At 45.4% G+C, this 23518-nt stretch overlaps 1 protein-coding gene across 2 annotated transcripts; it reads left to right on the forward strand.

Annotated features, from left to right (window-relative positions):
• Positions 1-504: 504 nt before the first annotated feature.
• Positions 505-23356, forward strand: CRY2 (cryptochrome circadian regulator 2). Of its 2 annotated transcripts, none has more exons than XM_080345678.1 (12): positions 505-714; positions 3609-3717; positions 7085-7227; positions 14428-14612; positions 15916-16040; positions 17091-17231; positions 17725-18036; positions 19117-19268; positions 19421-19623; positions 20097-20186; positions 20698-20839; positions 21326-23356. In XM_080345678.1, exons 1-11 carry the CDS (start codon positions 527-529, stop codon positions 20835-20837), a joined length of 1788 nt encoding a protein of 595 aa, XP_080201804.1. In that variant the 5' UTR covers positions 505-526; the 3' UTR covers positions 20838-20839; positions 21326-23356. The 2 variants fall into 2 exon arrangements, with proteins under 2 accessions (XP_080201804.1, XP_080201805.1); XM_080345679.1 differs by having other exon boundaries at positions 15952-16040.
• The last annotated feature ends 162 nt before the right edge of the window (positions 23357-23518 follow it).

Consider the following 23518-nt stretch of genomic DNA (forward strand, 5'->3'; position numbering starts at 1 on the left):
CAATCCTTTTACTTGAGACTTGCTGCTGAGCAGTTCTGCAGAAATCTCTGTGTCCCCCCCTCCCACATCTGGTCTCATGTAAGTGCCACCTGAGGTTGCTCTAGAGCCATGATTTCTGATCCCAGGGGTCAGTGGTGCATCCTATAGTCAGCTGTGATGTTACACCAGCTTCCCAAACCTCTGGCCTCTTTATACTTAAAGGGGGATGCTGGGTGGTCAATATTGCTGCATTGTACTCTGCCCCACAGATCCGACACGATGTACCGTGTCCCCCCCGCGTGATGTCTGGCTGCTCCTACAGAAGGACGCTCCATTTCTGCCCGGAATATATTCCTGTCTCACTTGGGGCTGGGTGGAGGGGGGATGCTGCTCCAGGTTTCAGGTCCGTCCGCTAGAGGGCGGCACGGCGCCTTTAGACCTCCGCCCCCCGCGCGCCGCCCGCTCTGGCCCCGCCCCGCCGCGTACGCGGCGGGGCGGGGCCAGAGCGGGCGGCGCGCGGGGGCCGCGACGGCAGTTGACGGTGGCCATGGCGGCGGCCGCACCGGGCCCAGCTCCGGCCGTTTGCCGCTCGGTGCATTGGTTCCGCCGCGGGCTGCGTCTCCACGACAATCCGGCGCTCCAGGAGGCGCTACGTGACGCCGCGTCCCTCCGTTGCATCTATATCCTGGACCCCTGGTTCGCTGCCTCCTCTGCCGTGGGCATCAACCGCTGGCGGTGAGTGGGGCTGAGGAGGCGCCGGGCGTTCAGGCCGCGGGCGGGTCCGGCGGTTCGGGACACCTTGAGGAGGCGCCGGATGTGGGCTGTAGCGAAGGGCCCGGCGCTGGGGAGGGTTCCCGCGGCAGCTGGAGCGCTTTCGGGTGCGGCGGCTGGGCCGGGTCGATCAGGCCGCCGCAACAGCGGGAGCAGCACATGGTGCCCTGCCCGGCCAATGTGCTGCTCCCGCCGGTCCTCTCCGTGCAGGAGGGGTTCCTTGTCTGGCTGGCCTCGCCACGGTTTTTACAGCGGTGTTCCTTGACTCTGTGGGAGGCTGCCTTCAACTTTATGTAATGTCATTACACTTTCTCGTTACGAGCTGGGCGAATGTATGAGAGCGGCAAGCGATGGACGTTTAGCTTTAAGAAACGCCTTTCCCAGAATTTAGAGACAAGTGCAAAGGTTCCTCGGAGCTGCCTGACCATACCACGCCTTCTTTCTGCCCCTTGGCTGATGAGTGTGCATAGGCATGTGTGCATGCCTGCGTTCCTCCATCCCTCAAATTTTTACAGAAATGTGCTTTAGGTACTGCTAGCAATGTAGAGAAAGCTGCGGTTTTCCCTTTTCTACAAGTGAGAAAATGTATGGCAAGACTTTGTGTACCGGTGGCCAGTAACATTATATGGTGTCAGGTGTCAGTTGTCTAAACATTTGGAAACCAAATACAGGTAGTGTTTCTCCTCTCCAAGACCCCCCTTCATAGAATCGAAGTAGATCTCCTGCTGCCCTCACACTATTCCATCAGGGGTGGTGGACAGGACAGCCACCTGGCTAAAAATCCTTTAAGTGCTCTTTGAAATCCCATGTTGCTGTGCATTAGGGAAATTGTAGTTATTACAAATTCCCTCTGCTTTGCATCCTAGCCTCATCTTAGAGAAACAGGATGGTGTGGGTGATTTCTAAGCATTTCTAGAACCCACATCAGAGAATGGATTAAAAATTGTATATGTGCTGAAATGACCACAATGTAGATGTTCAAATTACAGAAAATTGTGGATTCTGTTACAGCTCAATATCCTAGGAGCCTGAAGTGATCTTTCCATAGACTAGACTTTCTACAGGCAGCAGCAGACAGAAATGCCTTTCACGTGCTGCTGTTCTTGCTAACTGTCCTCATTTGGAAGAACTAAAGCAGTGCCCCCAAAAGATTAATTCCTGATCAATTTAATCCTTGTTTGTTTCCACGAGCATTGCAGAGGGAGGGAAGCAGGTAGTGGTTTTATTTATGTTGTAGTCATGGAATGTATGAGCATATGAAGTTTTTAAAAAACATGTTTTCTTGGAGGTGTGCATCTACTGCAAATGTCAGAAGGTAGCACTACTGGCTGTTAGGCAAAAATGTATTAGCAATTTACGTATATTTATGGGAGTTGCATTGGTTCACATTGGGAACCTTGGCTTTGTTATGCTATTTTTTAAATGCAATTACTTGTATTCAGAGTTCTGTACTCCAAAACCAAATGTTAGTGTTTTACCTAGCTTCCGTTAATTTATCATGTTGAAAATCACTTGTTATTTACCTGCATACCATGTGTGAGCCACACAGGAAAAACCCGTGTTTAATTTTTAGAACACCTTGGAAAGTTGACATTCCTGTGTAATAGACTGAAAGTGGGCTGGAAGTTGGGGAGTGGTTTCTTTAGGTCACCCAGACCTGGTTCTGAGTCTTCTGTACTGTGATACAGGGCCCTTCTTTCTATGAACCTCGAGTTCCTTTATTGTGCAGAGGGAACTTGTTCTATATCAAAGCTTGCAATTCCCATTATGGGCAGTGCAGTTGAGAGACAAAGTACCCAGTTTGCAGGGCAGTTTGTGGCTGAGCTTTCCTCTTCACTGTGTGCAGTCTTAAGGGAGCTGATGCAGGTACTCATGTCTTGCAGGTCACGCTGCAGAGTGGGCCTGTAGAAATGAGGGAGGGGCAGAGGTTGGCTCGCTTACAAAAGGTTGTGAGTTTACCAGCCGTGTCACATGCTGTCATAGAGATTAAAGTTTTAAAGCTGGTGTATTTTGCAGACTTAAACAAAATGAAGTGACATTACAATGTAGATGGGGTGACGTGTGGCTGTGAATGCAAAGATAATACATTTGATATTTTATAGCACAATGGGGGTTCAGTAAGACACACCATTAAATGTAAAAAGCGTTTAAATTTTTTTTACAGTTTAGGGATGGGAGGAAATAGATAAATGTCTTGACATGCTCTCATCTTTGCATCTTCATGGTGGAAAATAAATGGCAGGTCTCTGTGCAGCTATTCCAACTACAGATAATTTTCACCTCGGAAGATCTTGCTGCTTAGTCTCGTGCTACTGATGAGCCAGGACTGTATGTTTCTCTGCTGTGACATTGCCTATTTGTAGCCAGAACTCTAAAACTTTCGCAGTTCTTGTAGCAATTCATTACTTTTCTTGGAGTTGTATCAACGTCTTTCTGCTTCATATGCAAAATCCCTCCTGCAGTAGAACCCATGGAAGAATATATTGTAGCAAATTACATGGTTTATGCTTTTCTCCTTGTCCTAATGTGGAGACAGCAGCTGGTTGCCAGCTATGTTGCCAGCTTTGAGAAAGAACATGGGAAAGGGGTTGCAGGAAGAAGAAAATCCTTGAAATCTCTTGCATCTGCACAAGCAGAAGGTAGATGTGAATGGCTAGGAACTGGCTGGTGCTGCAATCTTATAGCAGTTGGTAGACAAACCAGGGATGGATACAAATTATTGTTTTCTGTTTCTTGTCTTAATATTCTGTTTGATTTGGTCATGCGGGTTTGCTGGAGTTTCATGCAGATTCTTCTCATTTGTCTTTTAGTGGTAACTGGAGTGACTGACACTAACTGCTCTTATTTCTTATCTGCAGATTTCTGCTCCAATCTCTGGAAGATCTGGACAACAGTTTAAGGAAGCTCAACTCTCGCTTGTTTGTTGTGCGAGGGCAGCCAACAGATGTCTTCCCAAGACTCTTTAAAGTAAGAGAATCAAGTAATTTTCTGGAGCATAGTGAAGAAAAACTGATGTCTCAGTGCTATCCTTGTTTTCAGTCACTAATGATCTGCTAGTTGTTGGAGGCCCCCTCAGCTTCTCTTTAAGTACTGTGCCTAAGGGCCAGCTTGGGAGCCAGATATACTTTTGAACTCAGACTTGCAAAGAACTTTAGTAGTAGGGTGTAATTAGCATGCTTGAGCTTCTGTCTTTGTATGGTGGTCTTTGCCTTTGTTTCTGTATGTCAGGTCTTACACTGTAATGCTGGCTCCTCTGTGTTGAGAGCTTCTACCTCGCTGGCCATTTTCTTCCTGCAGCTTTTACTGAGGAAGACTGCTATGTCCACACACCTTCACAGGCAACTGAAAAAGTATACTGATCTGTATGTGAATTGCAAATAGGCTTTGTGTTAAAATTTCAAAATTCAGAAGTTTTAATGTTAGCTGGCATTCCTTTTCTTCTTCTATTCAAGGCTGAAGTTCAGTCAGATGAGCAGCAAAATACAACTTGGGCCCAAACTTCCTGCTGATATACCATTTAGAGTGGTAGAATATGCAGTGACCTTGGTGCTCTATGATGGATTATCAGGATACATTTTTAAAGTAATATGTCAGTGCAGCAGATTGTGTCTTAATAGTGTTTTCGCTAGAGTAACAAAGGTAAAGGGGAAGAACATGGTTTGCAGTAGTCTTATGAGTTGAGTTTGTCATGTGGATTGTACCTTATATACAGTCAACAGAACTAGTGTCCCCAAAGCCTACTATAGACCAGCTGCTGAGAAGGAGTGGTAAACATGGATTTATACCCTCCTGCTGTAAATGGTTCTGATGTCTATTTTCTGGAGGAGGGCAGTACTGCGGAGGGTAATTGGACTATGTGGGTGAGAAAGGGCACTGATATTTATTTTGGTTTCTGCATCTTAACACGTGACACAAACTGTGTGCTACTTTTAGCTTTTTCAGAATCTGGGTTATTTTTATCTTTTTATCTGCAAATAAGTTCTGGCTAGTAGTAGTTCATGCCCTTCTTATTTTAGTTCAAGGTATTCACAGGATAATTAAGACTTTGATGGAGAAAAATGTTTGCTTTGGTCAAAGAACAAAAAGTAATTGGCAGAGTCTGAAGTTTGGAGAGATGGTTGTGGAATCAGCCAGACCTGCTTTTTGCTGCAGTCTGCTTTGCCTGGGCAGGTGAGCTGATGAATACCTTAGATGTGCTTTAACAGGGCTGCAAAGAAAGGGCAAGGGGGAGGATGGGGGCATTACGCTATAATAAGGTAAATGTATGGCTTTCATGGGAATTCAGGCCTCTCCAAAGCTGCTGCACTGAACAGTGAATTAGCAGCAGCTCACGCCTTGTTGTCAGCTATTGTGGGGAGGCGAGTTATGTCACATTCGGTAATGCAACACTTGGACCTCATATAATTTCTGCTCCTGCTGCCAGTGGCTGAGCTATGTTGTCAATAACAGTTGCCGCGAAGGCACTATTACGCGTACATACTGTGAGGAGAAGTGTACTTGTTAGCTCTGTGTTAACCTTTGCAGAGGTTTTTTGTCTCACTTCCTCTGAACAAACGTGTAATTTTACCTCTTCTATCAAAGAAAAGTGTGTCATTTTTTCACTCAAGTTTGCTCACAATCCCTTTGGTGTGTTTTTCCTACAGGTTTTCGTTGCTATAGGCTAGATACTAAGAGACAAGTCAGTCATTATTTTTCTTTTGTATATTTGCAGCAATTTATTGTCATACAGCTTGTTTTCTGGTTGGTTGTGCTCCGTTTCCTGTGCTACTGTAGCACACAGAGTGTTAGGCTTCTCAAAACTGTAGGAAACAGCTGAATTTGAAGTTTTGTATTCGTATTTCAAACCTCTGTTAGCCTTAAATGTTGTTTTTATCCCATTCCTTTCTTTCAAAGCAGTAATGTGTGTTTCTTCAAGACCAAAGCCATCTTTTCCAAGCCTTCCAGCTAATACTGTCTTTCTTCTAAAAGAAATGAAAGTTTAAAATGAAGCTGTTAAATCACATAGAAGCAGGGCAGAGCTTGGAACATGTCTATTTGACCCCTTCTCTGAGTTGTGGATGCTGTCATGTTTTTATTTTGAAAAAGGAGTGGAGGACCTCTCTGAGATGTGCATTCAGTGGTACATAACTGGTTTAGTTCTCTGTGCATCTTAATATCAATTTTAGGATTTAATCTGAAAGCTTAGAAGAGGACTTGTACAGTTGTTTTCTGCTTCTAAATTCCCTTTCCTGTCTTTGGCATTAGCTTTAAAGGTCTTTAGTGAACTAATCACATCTGTTCTTTGTGATTTGTTTCTTGTTCCAAGGTGGTAAAAGACTGTCCTGTATATATAGAGGTGACTTCGACTGTCTCACTTGGAGAATGTGGTTCACATCTTAGCTGTGTGAGGGGGGTTTTAAGTATCTCTGTAGATTTCTGAGTGTGTTTGACTAAAGTGTTTGCTAAACAAATCTGTGGGCTGCTGCTCTGCTTGATGGATGTCTCAGGAGGGTCGCTGTGGAAACCATTAAACCTCTTCTCATAGGATTCATTTTCTCAGGAAAACTAGGCCATAGTCTTTGAGAGCAGACTGTGCTCTGGAAAAGCCTGGAAGAGGCTGAATGCTATTTCATAAAGCCTATTCCCTGTGATCTGTGAGTGATCTATTAAAGGTGTGAAGATACAGAATATGTGCATGGCTCGACCAGGGTAAAATAACTCCCCAAAGGCAGGACTTTAATTTAAATCTGAACTGCCATATCATACTCTACTGTGCTGACCGGAAAGGTTCACTCAGTTCCTGTCCTTTGTCCTGCATTTCCCACTACCCTGCTTTTGCTGCTTGTGTTGTACGATGGTTCTCTATTACGTAATGGCTTTAAAGAGACATTGGAAAAAAATAAGTGTATTGGTTTTACTGATAATAGTCTCCATATAAAAATAGGGGGTTTTGAGCAGAACTTGTATTGAAAGAGTTATCTGAAATGCTGTCTCTCCAAATGCTGGAACAGAATGGTAGGGTTACTTTTGGACAGCATGTGCAACAAAACAAGGTGTTGTTAGGCTTGAGGACTGAGCTGTAACCTAAGAATAGTAATAGAGAAGAACTCAAACCTCCTCTTACATGTTTTAAACCTGACATTGAGGAATTTGCATAACAGATGTGATGTCTGCTAGAGCTGATAAAATTGTTGATTCTTTGGTTATCTTGACTCCAGACTGCTGTTCTTCACAGAAACCCTCTCTGAGTTTCCAGGACTTAACACTTACCAGGAATTCTGACATCGTCCTTTGTAATTGTGCTGGTTAGAAAGAGTTTCCTGTTTGACTGCTGTGTATATTGTGTGTCTTGCAGGAATGGGGAGTCACTCGTCTCACCTTTGAATATGACTCGGAGCCGTTTGGTAAGGAGAGAGATGCAGCTATCATCAAACTGGCCAAGGAGGCTGGTGTGGAGGTGGTGATAGAGAACTCCCACACCCTCTATGACCTGGACAGGTATGGGGAGAGCATGGGCAGAGGTGCTGCCTGGTCTAGGCTGGGATTGTCATGTCTGGGGAGACTTCAGTCTCCTCTGTTACATTTATCGCTATATGCTGATCACTGTCATCCTGTGTGAGCCTAGAAGGTGTCAATAGGATTACTCTGCACGCTCGCATTTTTGATTAGAGCACGTCAAAGTGCTGCCAGTGACGTGAATGTACAGAAAGGTGCTGCCTCAAGCTGATTAAACTCTGTACTTGATAGTCATTTAAGTTGCTCAGCTGTGTCCTATTGATTGATCTGCTTGAGCATGTCCCCACTGCATGGACTGCTTTTTTTTAATTTCATTATAATAAAGATAGCTGAGCTGTTGTCTCAAGCAGGTTATGAAGGTAGGGCTTTTAACTGATGGATGTGCCGGGACAGCTGGAAGAAGTAGAACAAGGTAGATTGGGGCAAACTGACCTTATTCTAAAACCTGAATGCCTTGTCTTTGTTGTGTTTTTGCTATGGGGGAGCCTTGCCTTTATGTTGAGTTTTATATATTATCTACATAATATATAGATATGAAAATAATCTCAAACAGTGGAGATGGTCTTTCAGCTAAGACTCTATGGTATGCTTGACTTAACTATGTTTCAGTACTGTTCTTACGGGTTGCTTGTTTGGTTTGGGTTTTTTTTTCCCCTATGTATTGTGCCAGCAATGCTAAATGTAGATTTCCTCCTATAAATCTTTAGTATCCATAATTTCCTAGGGGAACGAGCTTTGCATTTAGTACATGCTGTGAGGAAATGTTTGTAGCAAGGGAGATTCTTCTTGAACCTCTCTTGTAAGCAGACACTGCTTACTAATCTTTGCATTAGAAAAGACCATAAATGCTTATTACATCCTCACCTTGTCAGTGTCCCTCACATCCTTCCTCATGTCATTGTCTTTTCCAAGGTGGCGGTCTTAGTTTACTTATGTTTTCAGGTGGAATCTGTTCCATATCTCTTCCAAGTTTTGTCACACTTCTTTATACTTCTAGGTGTTTCTAGAGATAGAGAGCAGTGGTGAAAACTGTCGTTAGTGTTCAAAATGTAGAAGCGACATGGATTTTTATAGTGCTGTAATGTTTCCTGTCTTCTCCTAATAGTCACTAGTATTCTTTTTGCTTTTTCTGAGTATTGCTAAACACTAAACTGATGTCTCAGGGATTCTTGCCAGAATGGTCATAGGTATTTGAGAGGCTACCACTATATAAGTATGTTTAAGATTGCATATACATGCATATGGAGAAACAACGTGACCAACACTGCATTTTATCTGATATTTTTGTCAGCTGGTCATGTGGTGTATAAGGAAATTTTTAAGCTGCCTTTCCTCTTTAGCTATTCCAGATAGCTTATTGCATCAGTAAACTTTATCATCATGCTCATTTTTGTCCCTTTCCATATATTTTATGAATAATGTTGAACAGCACAAGCCCTAGCTTAGATCTGTGTGGGATTTTTCCTCCTGTTGGAAAAACAGATTCCTACTCCATCCTGTATCAAAGAATTGTCTGTCTGCAGGAACCTTTTACTTTATCCCAATTTATCGTGTTTTTTTAAAAAAATTTCAGTGAAGGATCTAGTCAGATGGCTTCTGAAAATCCAGGTAGAATATATCAATTGAATCTCCCATGCCCCAAGCTCAAACGTCACAAACAGATTTTAAGGCACAACTTCGCTTTACCAAGGCCAAATTAAACCTCCAGCATATTGCATATAACCTTGCATTCACTGATTCCATTAGTATTTTCTACCCATCTGCATAATACACATGTCAGACTATTCTATCATCCCTCTGATGCCCTTGAAATGCTTTTTAAATCTGAAATTATATTGGCCTTTTTTCTTCATAGTATTCGAACAGTTTTAAGGCAAGTGTTGCATACAGCAGCTATTAGTTTGGGTATTTCTTGATGTCCTTTGCAGCTCCTGGGTAAATGCTTACTGGTCCTGACAAGCTGTTGCTGTTGAAGCATAGTGTGTTTTGTGGCATTTCTTCCTGACCTCACAGTCTGTGACATCTCCTGATACATTTCCTTAAACAGATTCAGATTTGTAATGTCCCCGAATATCTCCATAGTGAATACACGTGCAAAAATAAATGCAGGGGTTGTTGCTGTGCTGTTATAGTCTCTGCTTTTTTTTTTTTTTAATAACTTGATCACATCTTGGCCATATAAATATGCTGGAGTGTCTGTGAAGGTTGGGTTGTTTCGTTGGTGGGGGTTTTTTTACTATTTATGTTTTTTGGTTCTTGTTTTTGGGTTTTTTTAAGGGTTCTCAAACTTCCATTTGGCTTGGGAGGTGCAAGGAGGCTGCTTTTCTGGTTTTAAATTTAACCTACCAACACTTGGGGTTTTTCTATCTTTATTTGGTCTTCATTTTTCTGAAGGATTTTGCTTTATATTATCTTTACTGTTCCTTATTTGTGATCTTTTTGGACTCTTTTTGATGGCTTGTGTGCAATTGTTGGTTTTGTTTTGTTTTGTTTTGTTTTTTATTTGTTTGAGGGTTTTTTTAAATTTAGTTAGTTAGTTTCCCCCCAATGTCATTGTCAAATCGTCTCTATGTTGCGTGTCAGTGTTTTGCATCTCAGCTTGTTCTTTTTGCTTAGCGCGCTTCCTTGGTTTTATGCATTTCTCTTCTTGAAATAAAAGCCACTATGGTATTGTTGCTCCTGGAAGGATGTTAAATTGATGCATGCCAAAGTCACAGTTAGAGCAGGCAAGTGCTAACTAACATTTTCAGCTATACCTAGTGCTGCCTACCACCAAATAATTAATTGCCTTTCCTTGTGTGTTCTTGATTAATCGTTCCATGGAGCAGTCATTTATGGCAACTAGAAAATTGGGTTTTGGCAGGCAGCGAGCTGTGACAGCTACCCAGTCTGTGTGGAGGCAGCTCAAGTCTCCAGTTACTCTGACATTTCCTGGTTCTTGGCATCTCTGAGATTTCTCCGCATGTGGCAATGCAGTTCTGATATTGTATTTCTCCTGGAAGCCTCTCTCAGAGTGTATCACCCTCCAATTGTGCTAACCCTGTCTTTTTAATTCATGCTATGTGTTGTCCCTCTGCTCACCCTACTGTTTTTCCTGCATAATTAGTAACGTGGTGATAGCATCCTACTTCTCATCTTCCTTTAATCAAGTTTCCAACAAGATTATCAGGCCCGGTTTAAAGCAATTTGGACTTCTACATAAATTATTCCAGCTATCCTTCTCTTGTCTCCTGCAGTGTATTCCCAGTGCTACCTCCACCAGCTCCTTTTAAACATTTACAAAGAGTCTATTCTGTTAACTTGTGAATTTGACCCGGTTTACTCCATAGGAAGATTACAATATACTCCTTGTTGGTGCTGCTGGCATAGCTGTGTGATTATCAGAGCCTCTTTCCCCTCCTCTCCCTTTCAAAAAGGACACAGCTGTAGAATATCAGCATTTGTACTGGAAAATACTCCTAAGAAAATCTAGGAATTCCCAGTCAAGATTAGCCATGTTGAGATTGTAGAAGTCAGACAGAAAAGGTAATCTCTTGGGTATCAGCTTAGCCTGCTCAAAGCCTTTACTTGACAATTACTCTGTCTGACAACTTCCAGCTGACAGGTTGTTTTGTCCCTTCTCTGGATCTGCCTGTTTTCTCCTCCTTAGGATCTAAATCCTCTGCAGTCTGCTTGCTGATGATCAGCATTGTGGTTTCTGCAATCCTGAGCAGGCTGAGGTTATTCAGGGGGAGTGTGTTCAGTCAGAAAGTAACACTGTGGGCTTGTTTGTCGCAGGCATCAGGAGCAGCTTTTCCTTAAATATTTTATCCTAAGGCTGAAATGATAGTTCAATGTGTTTTAATAGGAGTGCATAGTAACTTAAAGGAACCAAGCACTGGGGGAGTATGCATACCATGGTGGTTCTGCAGTTCATAATTACACTACAGCAAAAAAGTGGTTCATTTCCATCTAAAAACATTAAGTCAGATCTCTGCCTGCCACATCTTGTTATCCTTGTCTGTCTTGCACAGTGCTCTGGTGTCAGGTGTTTTCCCCCTGTGCTGGTACTTAGCCTGTCATCAAGTCACTTCTTCATCTTTTATCTGCTCACGTGTGTCATTCTGTGGAAGTGGAATTGTTCGTCCTTTGCCCAGTGTTTGTTGTGTGGAATATCTGTTGGTTCTCTCTCCATCTCCTCTTTGAATCTGTAGAAATACCCCTTGTCTTAGGTATGCGTAGCCCTACACAAGCTCTCTGAAGCGAGGATTTAGATCAGAGCAATTGCATAAGCTGGCAAGGCTAACTAAATAGTCTGTGTGAATTGGTAGTGGGGTGTGCTGTGGAGCAGCCTGCTTGCTGAGTGCTGGCAGCCAGCTCTTCCTTGTGCCAGGAGGCAGAGGGGGGCACATTCAGTCCCCTGCCAGAACTGGGCCATCATTTGCAAGCAGGCTGAGGTGTCAGGTTTGAGGCAAGCAGCATTCCCTACCCTGGTAGCCATCCTGCTGGGGCACTGCTGTGGAGGAGAGTCAAAACTGACACCTGTGAGGGTGTGCATTCAAAGTCTGCAGACACTCTGCTGTTAAAGGTGACTGACTGTAGGATACCTTAGAATCCCAGCAGCACCATAACCATGTTTGGTCAGGTTTTTCATTGCCTGCTTTATTGAGGTAAAGTGTGACTGTGTGACAGTCACAAATACCCAAAGAACTTCTGGCGTCTGGGTACTACTGTCAGGTGGTGCTGGGCCGTATACTGCTGTTCTGGCAGTATAGCCATTTTTATGTGTGCTCACTAACATCAGAAAGGTTACATTTTGTGTGATGAATACAGTGATTCTGTTCTTCTCTGTTCTGCTTCAAGAAAACTAGAATAACTGCCATGTGTAGTTTGAGTTGTGTTGGGGGAGATGGATGAAATGGGACTATCAAGTCCTGGGGAGAGTCCTCCCTTTTTCTGTCACTGAGGAAAGTCCTGTGAGATTGTACTGCCTCGGTTAGAAGGACAGCAGGAGGAAGGACAGGACTTCTGCCAGGGGGGCTTCCTGTAGAAATGTTTGTATGGAAGACTGAACAACAGTACAATACCCTGTGTGTATCATATAGTGTCCAATATTGTACAGTACCCAATGTCTGATACTTCTGTTTCATGGCTGTATTGTGAAAGGTTCAAATTTTGTTACATAATGCCAGTGTCAGGTGCTGTGAAATGTGCGACTTGTCCTAGCCCGATCTCTTAAAGATTTGTGCCCCACATCCAGTAACCATTTAGGAATTTATGAGCTGTTCTAGGTAACTTCACTCATATTCACGTTCTTGATACAGATATCAGACAGTGGCATCCACCTGCAAGTCACTGCAATTTGCGCTAAGTAGCCGTGTGTTCACAAAAGTTTTAGCTGTGGATCTGGGATGTGGTATAATACAGCGGATCTGGAACTGAGTTGCAGGCTCAGCAGATGTGTGGAAGAGGACTGAAAAAAGCGGCTTCCCCGCCCCCATCCCAAGCACCTCAGGGCAAACAGCGTGCAGCTCTGTCACATTTTCTCTTCCAAGCTCTGAACTTCTCTGGAAGCAAGTGAGCCTCACCAGCGTGCTGTAACTGGAAATACCTCACTTTTCCAGCAGCAGTGCTGATTTTCTGGGGGTCTCTGTGAACCACTGGTCTTGTGTGGGTCCCCAGTGCTCAGAGAAGGCCACAGAGAAGATAGTGGTGGGTAGTATTCATGAGAGTTTGTGATCTTGTACTGTCTCTAGGGGGTTACACAGGGACAGCCAGCCAGAAAGTGTGTGCATGAAAGCAGAGGAAATGGTGTCTGGTGTGGTGGTACAGGACTGAATATGTTGCCTTGGAGGCTCACCTCAATGCAGTTGTTTGGAGGAGTGGGAGAGAGGCATGTAGTGCTGTGCCCACACTGATCATGTTTATAGCCTGGCACTAAAATTGCAGTGTGATTTGCACCCAGTGCACATCCCGATTGCCCTCCCCTGTCCTATGCACAAGTGGTTTTTTTTCTCCCATTGTTTACAACTTTACAAGCAGAAAACCGTGAGGAAACTGCAGGAAACCTCATTTTTAATGCGCACACCTGCACTGCCGGCCCTGAAGTGCCCCTTCCCCCGGGCGGCAGCGTGCAGGGATAGCGGCGGCGGTGCGGGAGCCGCGGGAGCGCGGAGCACGCGTGACGAGGGCCAGGGGCGGCCGGGGCCAGCGTGTCGCTCCGCCTCGCTACACGTGCGGCGCCGGGGGGAGGGGAAGGCACATGGCGTCCGCCGTAGCACTCGGCTGTAAGCCCAGCCCCTTGCATAAGCTGTTGACACTGCTGGGTGGGGAAGTCTGCTCTGCCGAAGCTCCTGTGTGAGCTGTGGGGTTGGCTGCCTCAACTTTATGTAATGCTGGTGATTCCTGTGCTGTCTGCTTTGCTGTTAACGCTTTCCTCTCCATGCAGAACAGGGGATTAAAAGTGGCATCTTTCATCCAGGGGAAGCTTACCTTGCCCAGGGGTCTTGTGAAAGCTCTGTCCCAGGAAAAATAAGACTGCGTGGCCCTAGCAGACTGAATGCTTAGTGGAGTAGTGAGGAACTGTGTCAGCCCTTTCCATAGAATGATCTGACATAGGTGAATAGCATGAGATAGGTCTGCTTGTGACCTTGTGGCATGGGGAAGGATGGTGATTTCTCTAATCACGAGAGGAATGACGCAGACTGGGATTTGTCTCATCTGAGATGGGTGGAGGAGGGGTCACTAAGAGGCTGAGGCCTTTTGTGTCAGAGGGAGGCAGTAAGTTCAGAATCAGGTTAGAATACCATGAGGTGTCAGGGGAACAGATGCAAGTCTGGGATTTGGCTTCTTGGGAGACAGAAAGGCAGTAATCAGAGATTTCCTACAGGGGCCTGATGAAGAGCTGTGGGAGAGATGTGATGCTAAGCCTGATGCAACCAGAGCTCTTTTAGGTTTTTTTTTTTTCCCATGGAGGTGCTTTAGTATGTGGTGTTTTGTTTTCTGGTGTGTTTGGGGATTTTGCTTGTTTCTAATATCCCTTTGAGGGATGCATCAAGGGGAAGTTGGGTCTATAAAGATTTCTGCATCCAAAGTGAAACACTATTCTGAGCAGAGATAGTAAAATACGGTTTGGCTGTTACTTCCTTGTGACTTCTGTGGTAGCGGGGCTGTGTTTTTTCTCCTTGCTTATTTTATCTCCAGAATAATTGAGCTGAATGGCCACAAGCCACCCCTCACCTACAAGCGCTTCCAGGCCATCATCAGCCGCATGGAGCTCCCAAAGAAGCCAGTGAGCACCATAATGAGCCAGCAGATGGAGGCGTGTAAAGTGGACATCCAGGAGAACCACGATGACGTGTATGGGGTCCCATCCCTGGAAGAGCTGGGTATGTGTTGAGAGTGAAGGCAAAGGTTAACTGCCAGCTGAAACAGCATCTAGTGGAACTGTTTCTGATGGCTGGCATGTGCCCAGGCCAGCTCTAGTGTTCTCATCTGACCTGGGCTGCCTCTAGCCATAGAAGCAGCCTAATCTTTTCAGCAAGAGCTGCACCTCGTGAAAATAGGCTGCTGTCCCTTGCAGTGGTAAATGCACAGCGTCCCCTTTGGTGTTGCTATGAAACGCTGCATCTGTCCTTATGTTCTCTGATATACTTAGCATGTAACCACTGTATCTATGTCTCATGTCCTTGGCAGCTGCTTTTCTTCCACTACCATCTCTGATACATCATGTAACAGACCCGAGGAGGTAAAAAAACTGTGTACCAGGCTTAGATCATTTAATTCAGTCATTGCCAACCAACACCAGTTTGGGAGCTTAGCAAGATGCAACTTATTACAGAAACTTCTTTCACTCATCCTACTGTGCCTTATGGTCCTGTATTTTTCTTGGGAGGAGAAGTATGAATAGAGAGCTTAGGCATGGGGAATGCAAGGCTTACATCAGGGAAGCGAATCTAAGTGCAAGGGAAGAAAGGATTGATGCAGAATACTGTCTGCATGTGTGGCTGGAGGCTCCATACCAGCTTTATAGGAGTATCACTCTTGTACCTTAAAGCACAGTTTCAGCAGTCATGTAAAAGTGGGGAGCTTTACAACAGGAATATCCTAAAGGTTGCAGTCCTGAGTAGATCTGCTTCCTTTATTGTCTGGCCTAATGTGAGACTGCCTGCAACCTTACACAGCTCTCTTTGCTGCCAGGGGAGGCTCATCTGTCAGCCCAGAGCAGTGCAGGCCAACTGTGTTATTGCTTGCCCTTTTGCATCAGTTCTTCAGCACTAATATAGCACCTTCCACAGCACCAGCTTTCAGCAGAATAGGAGCCTCACCAGGAGCAGCCATGCTGTCTGGTGAGCTGCTGATGTCCATGGCAAGGTATTTTGTAAGGCAGAGCTGTGGAGCACATACTTCTTTGCCAGCTGCTCTGGCCTTTGCAGAAGAGCCCTGTGGATAGTGCTGACACACAGGAGAGAGTGCTGGCATATAAGCAATGGGAAAAGTCCCCAGAAGGCTGCCTGACGCATTGCGGGGAGAGGCCCTTGTAGGGCAGTGTCATGAGCAGGCTCTCCACGTGTTCCTCAATATTTTCCTGCTGTAGAAGGACTAGAGCAGCAAGTAAGCCATGTTAGGCAACTGCAGTATATAATGTCTTGCTGTTATTAATGTGTAATCCTATCTGTACCCTTTGTCTAGGCATGGCTTCAAATCTTACCAAGTTCTTTCCCTCAGGCTTTCCTACGGATGGCCTTGCCCCTGCAGTTTGGCAAGGAGGGGAGACGGAAGCCTTGGCACGGCTGGATAAACACTTGGAAAGAAAGGTAACCCCTGTTATTTAAGTGGCGATTCCTGCAGGCTGCCTCCAAATGAAAAATGTTGAACACTGGCCATTGCCCTATTTCCCTGCTGGTCCTAGCAACCATCTTGGCATTCACCTCCGGCAGACGTGTTTGGTATTACACTGCTGCCGTGACCTTGGGTCATGTGTGGGGCAGGGAGCTCATGGGCTTGCTCAAACCTGAAGAAGTAGAGCTGTATATTAATTATGCTACTGTTTCAAGCACGTAGGATTCTTTTCCTTGTTTATATCTCTCTTTTTCCTTTAGAGTAGTGCAAACTTAGAAACTCTCCTCTAAGTTGCTCAGTCCCTGCTACACACTGCACACTGTCGCCTTTGCCTTTATCTAAGGTGTTAGAGCAAATACATGCTTGTAAAATAATGCATTTCCCTTGTACATCGTCTTGTTAATATTTTGTCTCATTGGCTGGTGTTCCTTTAGCCCCTTGCTGAAACACTCACATGTCTTCTGTGAGGCACGTGATCTTCATTACAGTGCATGAGGCATATCATTTCAAAGTAACGGTGACACAGATGCAGAGACGTGACTCAATTTTAAACAGTTTGTATCTTTTTAATGCTGGATGGATTGGTGGCAGTTGTAGAGATCAAAGCATGAATTCTTGTTCTGAAGGGGGAATAAGCTGTCAACACTTTACAAAAAAATCTGAATGTCCCCAAATTTTCATGGTCAGTGTGTGAAATGAGATAGACATACCTACACATAGACTGTGGTGTTAGCCTATGTCCCTAGGAACTCTTGGGGTTATTAACTCCTGCATGCAAAGCAAACTTAGTCCTTTTCTTGGCCACAATGACTAAGTAGTTTAAATCCTGGCCTGGGGAAGGGGTTTGCATATCTTGAATGGGGTTTGAGCGTTGGGATTGCCCACTTGAGGTGTCTCCCAGCAATGGTTGAAAGTGAGTAGAAGAGACTGTGCTGTCAGTGTCTTTGTTACCTGCACAGATGTCCGCCCTTAGTGTCTCACAAGTTTGGGAGGTTTTTTGTCTCATTTCTTCTGAATATGTCTAGGCGTGGGTTGCAAATTATGAAAGACCAAGGATGAACGCCAATTCATTGCTGGCCAGCCCTACAGGACTCAGTCCATACCTGCGTTTTGGCTGCTTATCCTGCCGCTTGTTTTATTATCGTCTCTGGGAGCTCTATAAGAAGGTAAGACAAAAGGTTTGTCTGGAGAGCAGGCTGGGTTTTAGCATGATGCTGGTTTCTGAACAGTATGCCGCAACAGCTGCAAAAGTTACTGTTGCCTTGCATGCGTTTGACCATTGGGGTAAGCTTGTTGGTACCACAGAAGAGGCTCTTGGGTGGGGAAATGTGATTCTCCTGTATGTAGTCCAGCAGACCATAAACTTGCTGATACCTTGTTCTTCAGCCTGGACTCTTCTGTCCTGAGCCACATAAGAGCTTTATGCTGTTAGATTTGGGTCATGCAGGTCTCTTGTCAGTGTGCTGAGTGAGTTAGAGCCAACACTGTAACTTTACTACCTGGGGTTTCTGGTAGAGGATGATCTGGAATAGAGCTCCTTTACAGGGCCTGTTAATAACTGACTTGGGGATTGTATATAAATGCACAAGTGGCCTGCAGCTCAGCTTAGTAAAGTCAGTCCTCCCCTGCTTGTGAATACCCATGTTCCCTTCTCCACAGGTGAAGCGGAACAGCACGCCCCCCCTCTCTCTGTATGGACAGCTTCTGTGGCGGGAGTTTTTCTATACAGCGGCCACAAACAACCCAAAGTTTGATCGCATGGAGGGGAACCCCATCTGCATCCAAATCCCTTGGGACAGGAACCCTGAAGCCTTGGCAAAGTGGGCAGAGGGCAAGACAGGCTTCCCTTGGATCGATGCAATCATGACCCAACTGAGGCAGGAAGGATGGATCCACCATCTGGCCAGGCATGCAGTGGCCTGCTTCCTGACCAGGGGCGACCTCTGGATCAGCTGGGAGTCAGGAGTCAGGGTGAGTCTGGCATTTCCAGAGGCTTGCAGGAGGCCATAAGGAAAACAAAGTCTCCCTGGCACTCTCTGCAAGGATGGGCACACAGGTATGGCTTTTGCTTCACATGTAAAATTGCATGGAAGAGAGGATTTGCTAGCAGGCTCTTGGCCTGCCAACAGCCTGACTTCTTTTCTGCCTTCTGCTGTGAGGCCCTGACAGTATCAAGAGTCTCCAGTAACTGTAACTAAATGTTAGTGGGACCCATTGCTAAATATGGACTGGGGATTTGGGGTTGTTTTTAATTTTTTTGTAAAAGTTCTCTCAGTCCATCTGTTTTCTTTGCAAGTTCCATGTCACTTTGTAACTGGACCTTTCTCCTCATTGTATAATCCATCACTGCCAGTCAGGGAATGCTCCATGACTGTGAAATCTGAGTCTTGAGTCTCTCAAGGAAAGAGGTAAAAGACCTTCCTTTTGGGCCATCTGATGGGACAGCCAGCTTGAACCTATCTGGTGTTCATATTGCCCTATGCAAAAACTGGAGGCAGGAGCATCTTGTCGCAAAGCTAACAAAGCAGAGCATAGCTGAATCTGTGTCACAGGGTCAAATGCTAGAAGTGCGGCGCATGTGCATAGTTGCAAGCAAGTTACTGCTGAAACCTGTCTGCCTCTCAGTGGCAGTGCCCTTTGGGACCTTCAGAGGGGTTCTTCCTTCTTGCTTTGGTGCCTTTTCTCCTGGGCAGCATCTGCTTGCTTCCCACAGCTGGTGCTTTGCAGTTGTTACACCTCCCAGGTGTTCGGATCAATACACAAGGCTTGCTACAGCACTAGGTAGTGATTGAGTCTGTAGCTGCCTGATAGATCAGACAACATTTCATCATGATGAGCAGACAGTGTCTTCCTATGTGAAAGCATTAGGAAGTGAGATGTATTGACCAGCCACCTGGCTTCAGCCAGCAGATTGCCTCTTTGCTGCTGCTGTGTTTCCTGGGAGCTGCTCTCACAGCTCAGTGCCTGCCCTTGGACTTGGCATCTTGGGTCCTCCTGCCACAGAGTCCTGCCTGGGGAAGCTCTCACTGCCTTTTCCTCCTGTTGCTGCAGGTATTTGATGAACTGTTGCTGGATGCAGATTTCAGTGTAAATGCAGGCAGCTGGATGTGGCTTTCATGCAGTGCATTCTTCCAGCAGTTCTTCCACTGTTACTGCCCTGTGGGCTTTGGACGTCGCACAGACCCCAGTGGTGACTATGTGAAGTAAGTGATGTGACTGGTGCTTCTTTCATGTTTGATCTGTGAACTTACGTCTCGTTCAGTAGCTGACAGGTGCATGATGCTTTCTGTGCATTGTGAATGCTGCATTGCTGCACTTTAAGTGGTGTTTGTGCACCTTTTTGCTTGGGTTGCAGGAAGTATCTGCCCAAACTAAAGGGCTTCCCCTCACGATACATTTACGAACCATGGAATGCCCCAGAGTCTGTGCAGAAGGCCGCCAAGTGCATCATTGGGGTGGACTACCCCAAACCCATGGTGAACCACGCAGAGACCAGCCGACTAAACATTGAACGCATGAAGCAGATCTACCAGCAGCTGTCGCGCTACAGAGGGCTCTGTGAGTACCAACAGTTGCAAAAGATTCTGTCTTGAATAGGAGATAAATGCTGGGAGGAGAGCTCATGATTTAAAATAGATAGTGCTTGTTTCTCTGGTCGGTCCCTGCAAGATGAAGCAGTCCCTGCCAAATCTGTTCAGTCAGTTTCCAGGGAGAGCTCCACTGAGCTCCTGGTCGGGTAAGAGCAGGGTTTGATTAGTTCTGAGAGCTGGTGATGGCACGGCACCATCCATATGCCACCAGTGGTCCAGTCTTCACTTGGGAAAAAGTCTAGACAGAACATCCTGAATAAATATGCTGCTAGGTCACAGTGTCTGTCTGTGGTCAGTACTGGGTGAGCTCAGGTCTGAATTCATCATACTTTGGGATATGAATGTGCTGGCTGGTGATCACTAAGGTGTTTCCATGTTAAAGGTTTTTCCCACTCCACATGTCTTTTGTTTCTTAACTCTGATCCTTTTGCCTTTCTCTAGGTTTACTGGCATCAGTCCCTTCCTGTGTGGAAGATCTCAGTGGCCCAGTCACAGACTCAGCTTCAGGGCAGGGCTGCAGCACCAGTACAGGTGAGCTGGAGCTGTTTGTGTGCTTCTGAGATAGTTCCATGTCGACTTAAAGGCTACGAGCAGGAGAGAGGGATTCTTCTCTAATAAGAAGAGAGTGTGCAGCTAGGAAAACAGATCACATTCACCTTCCTTTAGGCTTTCTTCAGAAGTCCCCAATGAGCCTTCATTCTTAAAAGGGCTGAAGAGTAGGAGTTGATTAAAGTGAATCTTTTATTGCCTGTATGGGATCATATGTAGCCACTTAAGGGAGAAGTGCAGATGACTGTAGGGCAAATCAGGTATAATTAAGCTGTCCTTCATCAAAGCAGGATACTTTTGTGTTTGTTCTGGGGGGCTTAATTATTCTGATTTTTAACAAAGTTTTTTCAAAAGTTTTCAAGGAGGCTGTGGCAGCATCTCTCTGTACTTTTGCACTGCATATTTTTTCTCCTGTGGCAGGTTAGGCTAGGGTGTACTTGTGAGGAGATCTAAAGGCAGGGGAACTGCTGCAATGACTCTTCTTCCTCTACAGTGATGAGGCTGTCGCAAGCAGACCAGTCTTCTCCAAAGCGCAAACACGAGGGAGCAGAAGAGCTGTGCACTGAAGAACTGTACAAGCGAGCCAGAGTGACAGATCTCCCCACTGCAGAGATCCCCGGCAAGAGTATATGATTGTGAGTAGCCCCTAGTGTTATCTGTCCTAAACTACCTTGTTCGGGCAGCTAGCTAGGCTCAATTTAATTTTCTTCCTGCACATTAACAAAATGAACAAAATGGACTTGCTTGTGGAGGGAGGTGGCTCCTAACTAATTCCGTAGCTCTGAAATCTGGCAGTGGTCTGCCTTCTGGTTGTTTTGCTTTTGCTTGACAAGCTGTTAACTCAGTTGTCCAGGAGAGAGCAGTACCTTGTTACCAGCACAATCACAGAGGACAGTCGTTCAAGAGTTTGCCCTAGTGAGGCTGCTTCTCTTCCCACAGAGGGGGTTAGCAGGCAGATGTGGTGAGGATATGGGCTATAGGAGGGGAGCAAGCAGGTCCCGTCATCTGCCTGAAATACTCTTTTTAAGTCCTAGAGGGGAGGAGCTGGTTGCATGTTCTGCCAGCTTTTCAGTATGAGGGGGTGTTCAAGTCAAATTTTCTCTTTTTGCTTTCTCCTGCAGCCAGCGACAAGCACCTTGCAAGTGAAGAGTGAGAGTGCTGAAGAGGTGACCAGAGAGGGGACTTCTGCCACAGAGGGACTGGAACTTGAGATCCGCAACAGAAAATCGAGGGTCTCTCATAAATCTGTAATTCCAATAGCTGCCACTAAAGGGCACTGTGCTACTTGTGCTTAGGAATATTTGGCTTTCTGGTCTCCAAAGAGCCAAATATATCTCTTCTCGGCCATGCCCAAAATTTGCCCACATTTAAGAGGGAAAGGGCCTTCTATCGGTTTGTTCACTCCTAGGTGTATCTTTCTTTTCTGACAATGGCTCAGTGCATGTGACTTGATGAATTGATGTAGGGAGCAGCATCTGCACATCAGAAATAGTGAACATCATTTTTCATCACTAATACTAGGCGATGAAGCGTGCTGATTAATTCAGATTATAGTAGGACTTGAGAAGGAAACTGCTACACTGTCAAAAATAGAGTACCCATCCTACAGGAGAACAGGAAATTCTCAGCCTTTCATTAGGCTACTCTGATGGCGATATAAATGCTGAATAAATCAAAGTGGTACTCATGTGGGATGGAAACGAAATGAAGGACAACTGTAGCACAAGAACAAAGAGACACAAACTGTCTGTACACTTGAAAGGCAGTTAGAACTTTCCCTGCAGAAGAATCTCACTGCTGCAAGGTGAGCGAGCCATAGTGCTGTTACCTGGAACGGGCAGCTTTGGAGGAGTTTGACAGCTGGGCGGGAGGGACTCTGAGAGAAGGAGGAATGATCAGAGAATAAGATCATGCCTTGATATGAGTAAAGCAGTCTCCCAGAAGCTTGCTGGTGCAAATTATAAGATAGCTATACCTGTGCCCTGCACGCTACAGCATTTCCTTCACTGAGTGAAAGTTCTCTCGAATGGAGTGACCAGTGCCTGGAGTGGCCTCATACTGATAGGGATGTATTACACATCAGCTCCTTGAAGTGAGTCTTCCTCAGGCTTAGTTTGTTGTCCATTCGTTGTGGATGTTTGCTCTTTCCTGTACTGGCATCTGTGGTTTGCATTGCTACATGGTGTATTCCTGTACCTCATACCCTGCACATTGTTCCTTCTTGCTATTTGCCTTCATGCTGCTGCTTTGTAGTCTAGCAGGATTATTGTGTACCTTTCCTGGCTCTTGACCATATATACTCCTTGACCTGGTCCTGTTATATGTCATTTCAACATGGTGCTAGCAGAGAGCCTCTGCTTGCCTTTCCCCCTAAGAGGGCAAGGGAGGGCACTACTGCAGGAGGGCCTCTCCTGGCCATTTTCAAGAGGAATTAAATCAAGCAGCTAATCCCGTGCAATGGGCGGCTCTTTGCACCGTTTGCATTTGCTGTTGTTCAAAGGCTTTCATCCCTGCCTGGCACAGATAGCGTGGGGCTGTGTGTGAGCTTATGCACCTAACAGCTTTGGGAGCACAGGAGTTGTCTCCCACTCTGACTGGGATAATCAGATTCAGTTTTGGAGCCCAGATTTGAATCCAGAGCAATGGGGCTGCAAATAGAAACTGACTCAAATACATCTAGAAAACCTGGAGTTGTTGAATGGAGGGCTGTGAGTTAATTTATTGCATAGTTGAATAACCTTTCCTTTGCACTCCCCTGCCTGGGGCATTGACCCTAGATTCCTTTCCCCAATGGAATCCATTGGGAAGACTGACCAAGTAAACAAGAGTAACTTTTCCTGCCCTTACTTTCTTCTAAACTACTATTCATAGAGTCTGTGTGGTGGATAACCCAGTAATCAACAAGTTTTGTCTCCTTCAGTCTGACCCAGACCTTACTCTCACTGTCTTGAGGGTAGAAAGGTGTAGAGACCCTCCCCCCTCACCTTCTGCTACAGAGAGAAGAAATGGGAGAGACATGCACTTTGTACACTTGGGTTATAGAAATTGTGAGTTCTGTCATTTGGCGAGTTCAATGCTTAGGCAACACTCTGTAAATATGACTTTTTTATATATATATATAAATGTCTTAAACCCTCTCTTTGCTGTCATCTGAATTATTTTGTTTGGTAAGTGGCATTTTTGGGGCTGGATCCATAGGGCTAAGGAGCCAAAGGGAGGGGAGGCGTGATCTCTTACAAGACTATGTGGGTGAGGAGTAAGTCACATTTACAAGGTTTTTGTTGGTACCTGTGATGTGGTGGCACCTGGAAGAG

The sequence above is a fragment of the Nesoenas mayeri genome, assembly GCF_963082525.1.
Source record: "Nesoenas mayeri genome assembly, chromosome: 5".
Taxonomy (NCBI): Eukaryota; Metazoa; Chordata; class Aves; order Columbiformes; family Columbidae; genus Nesoenas; species Nesoenas mayeri.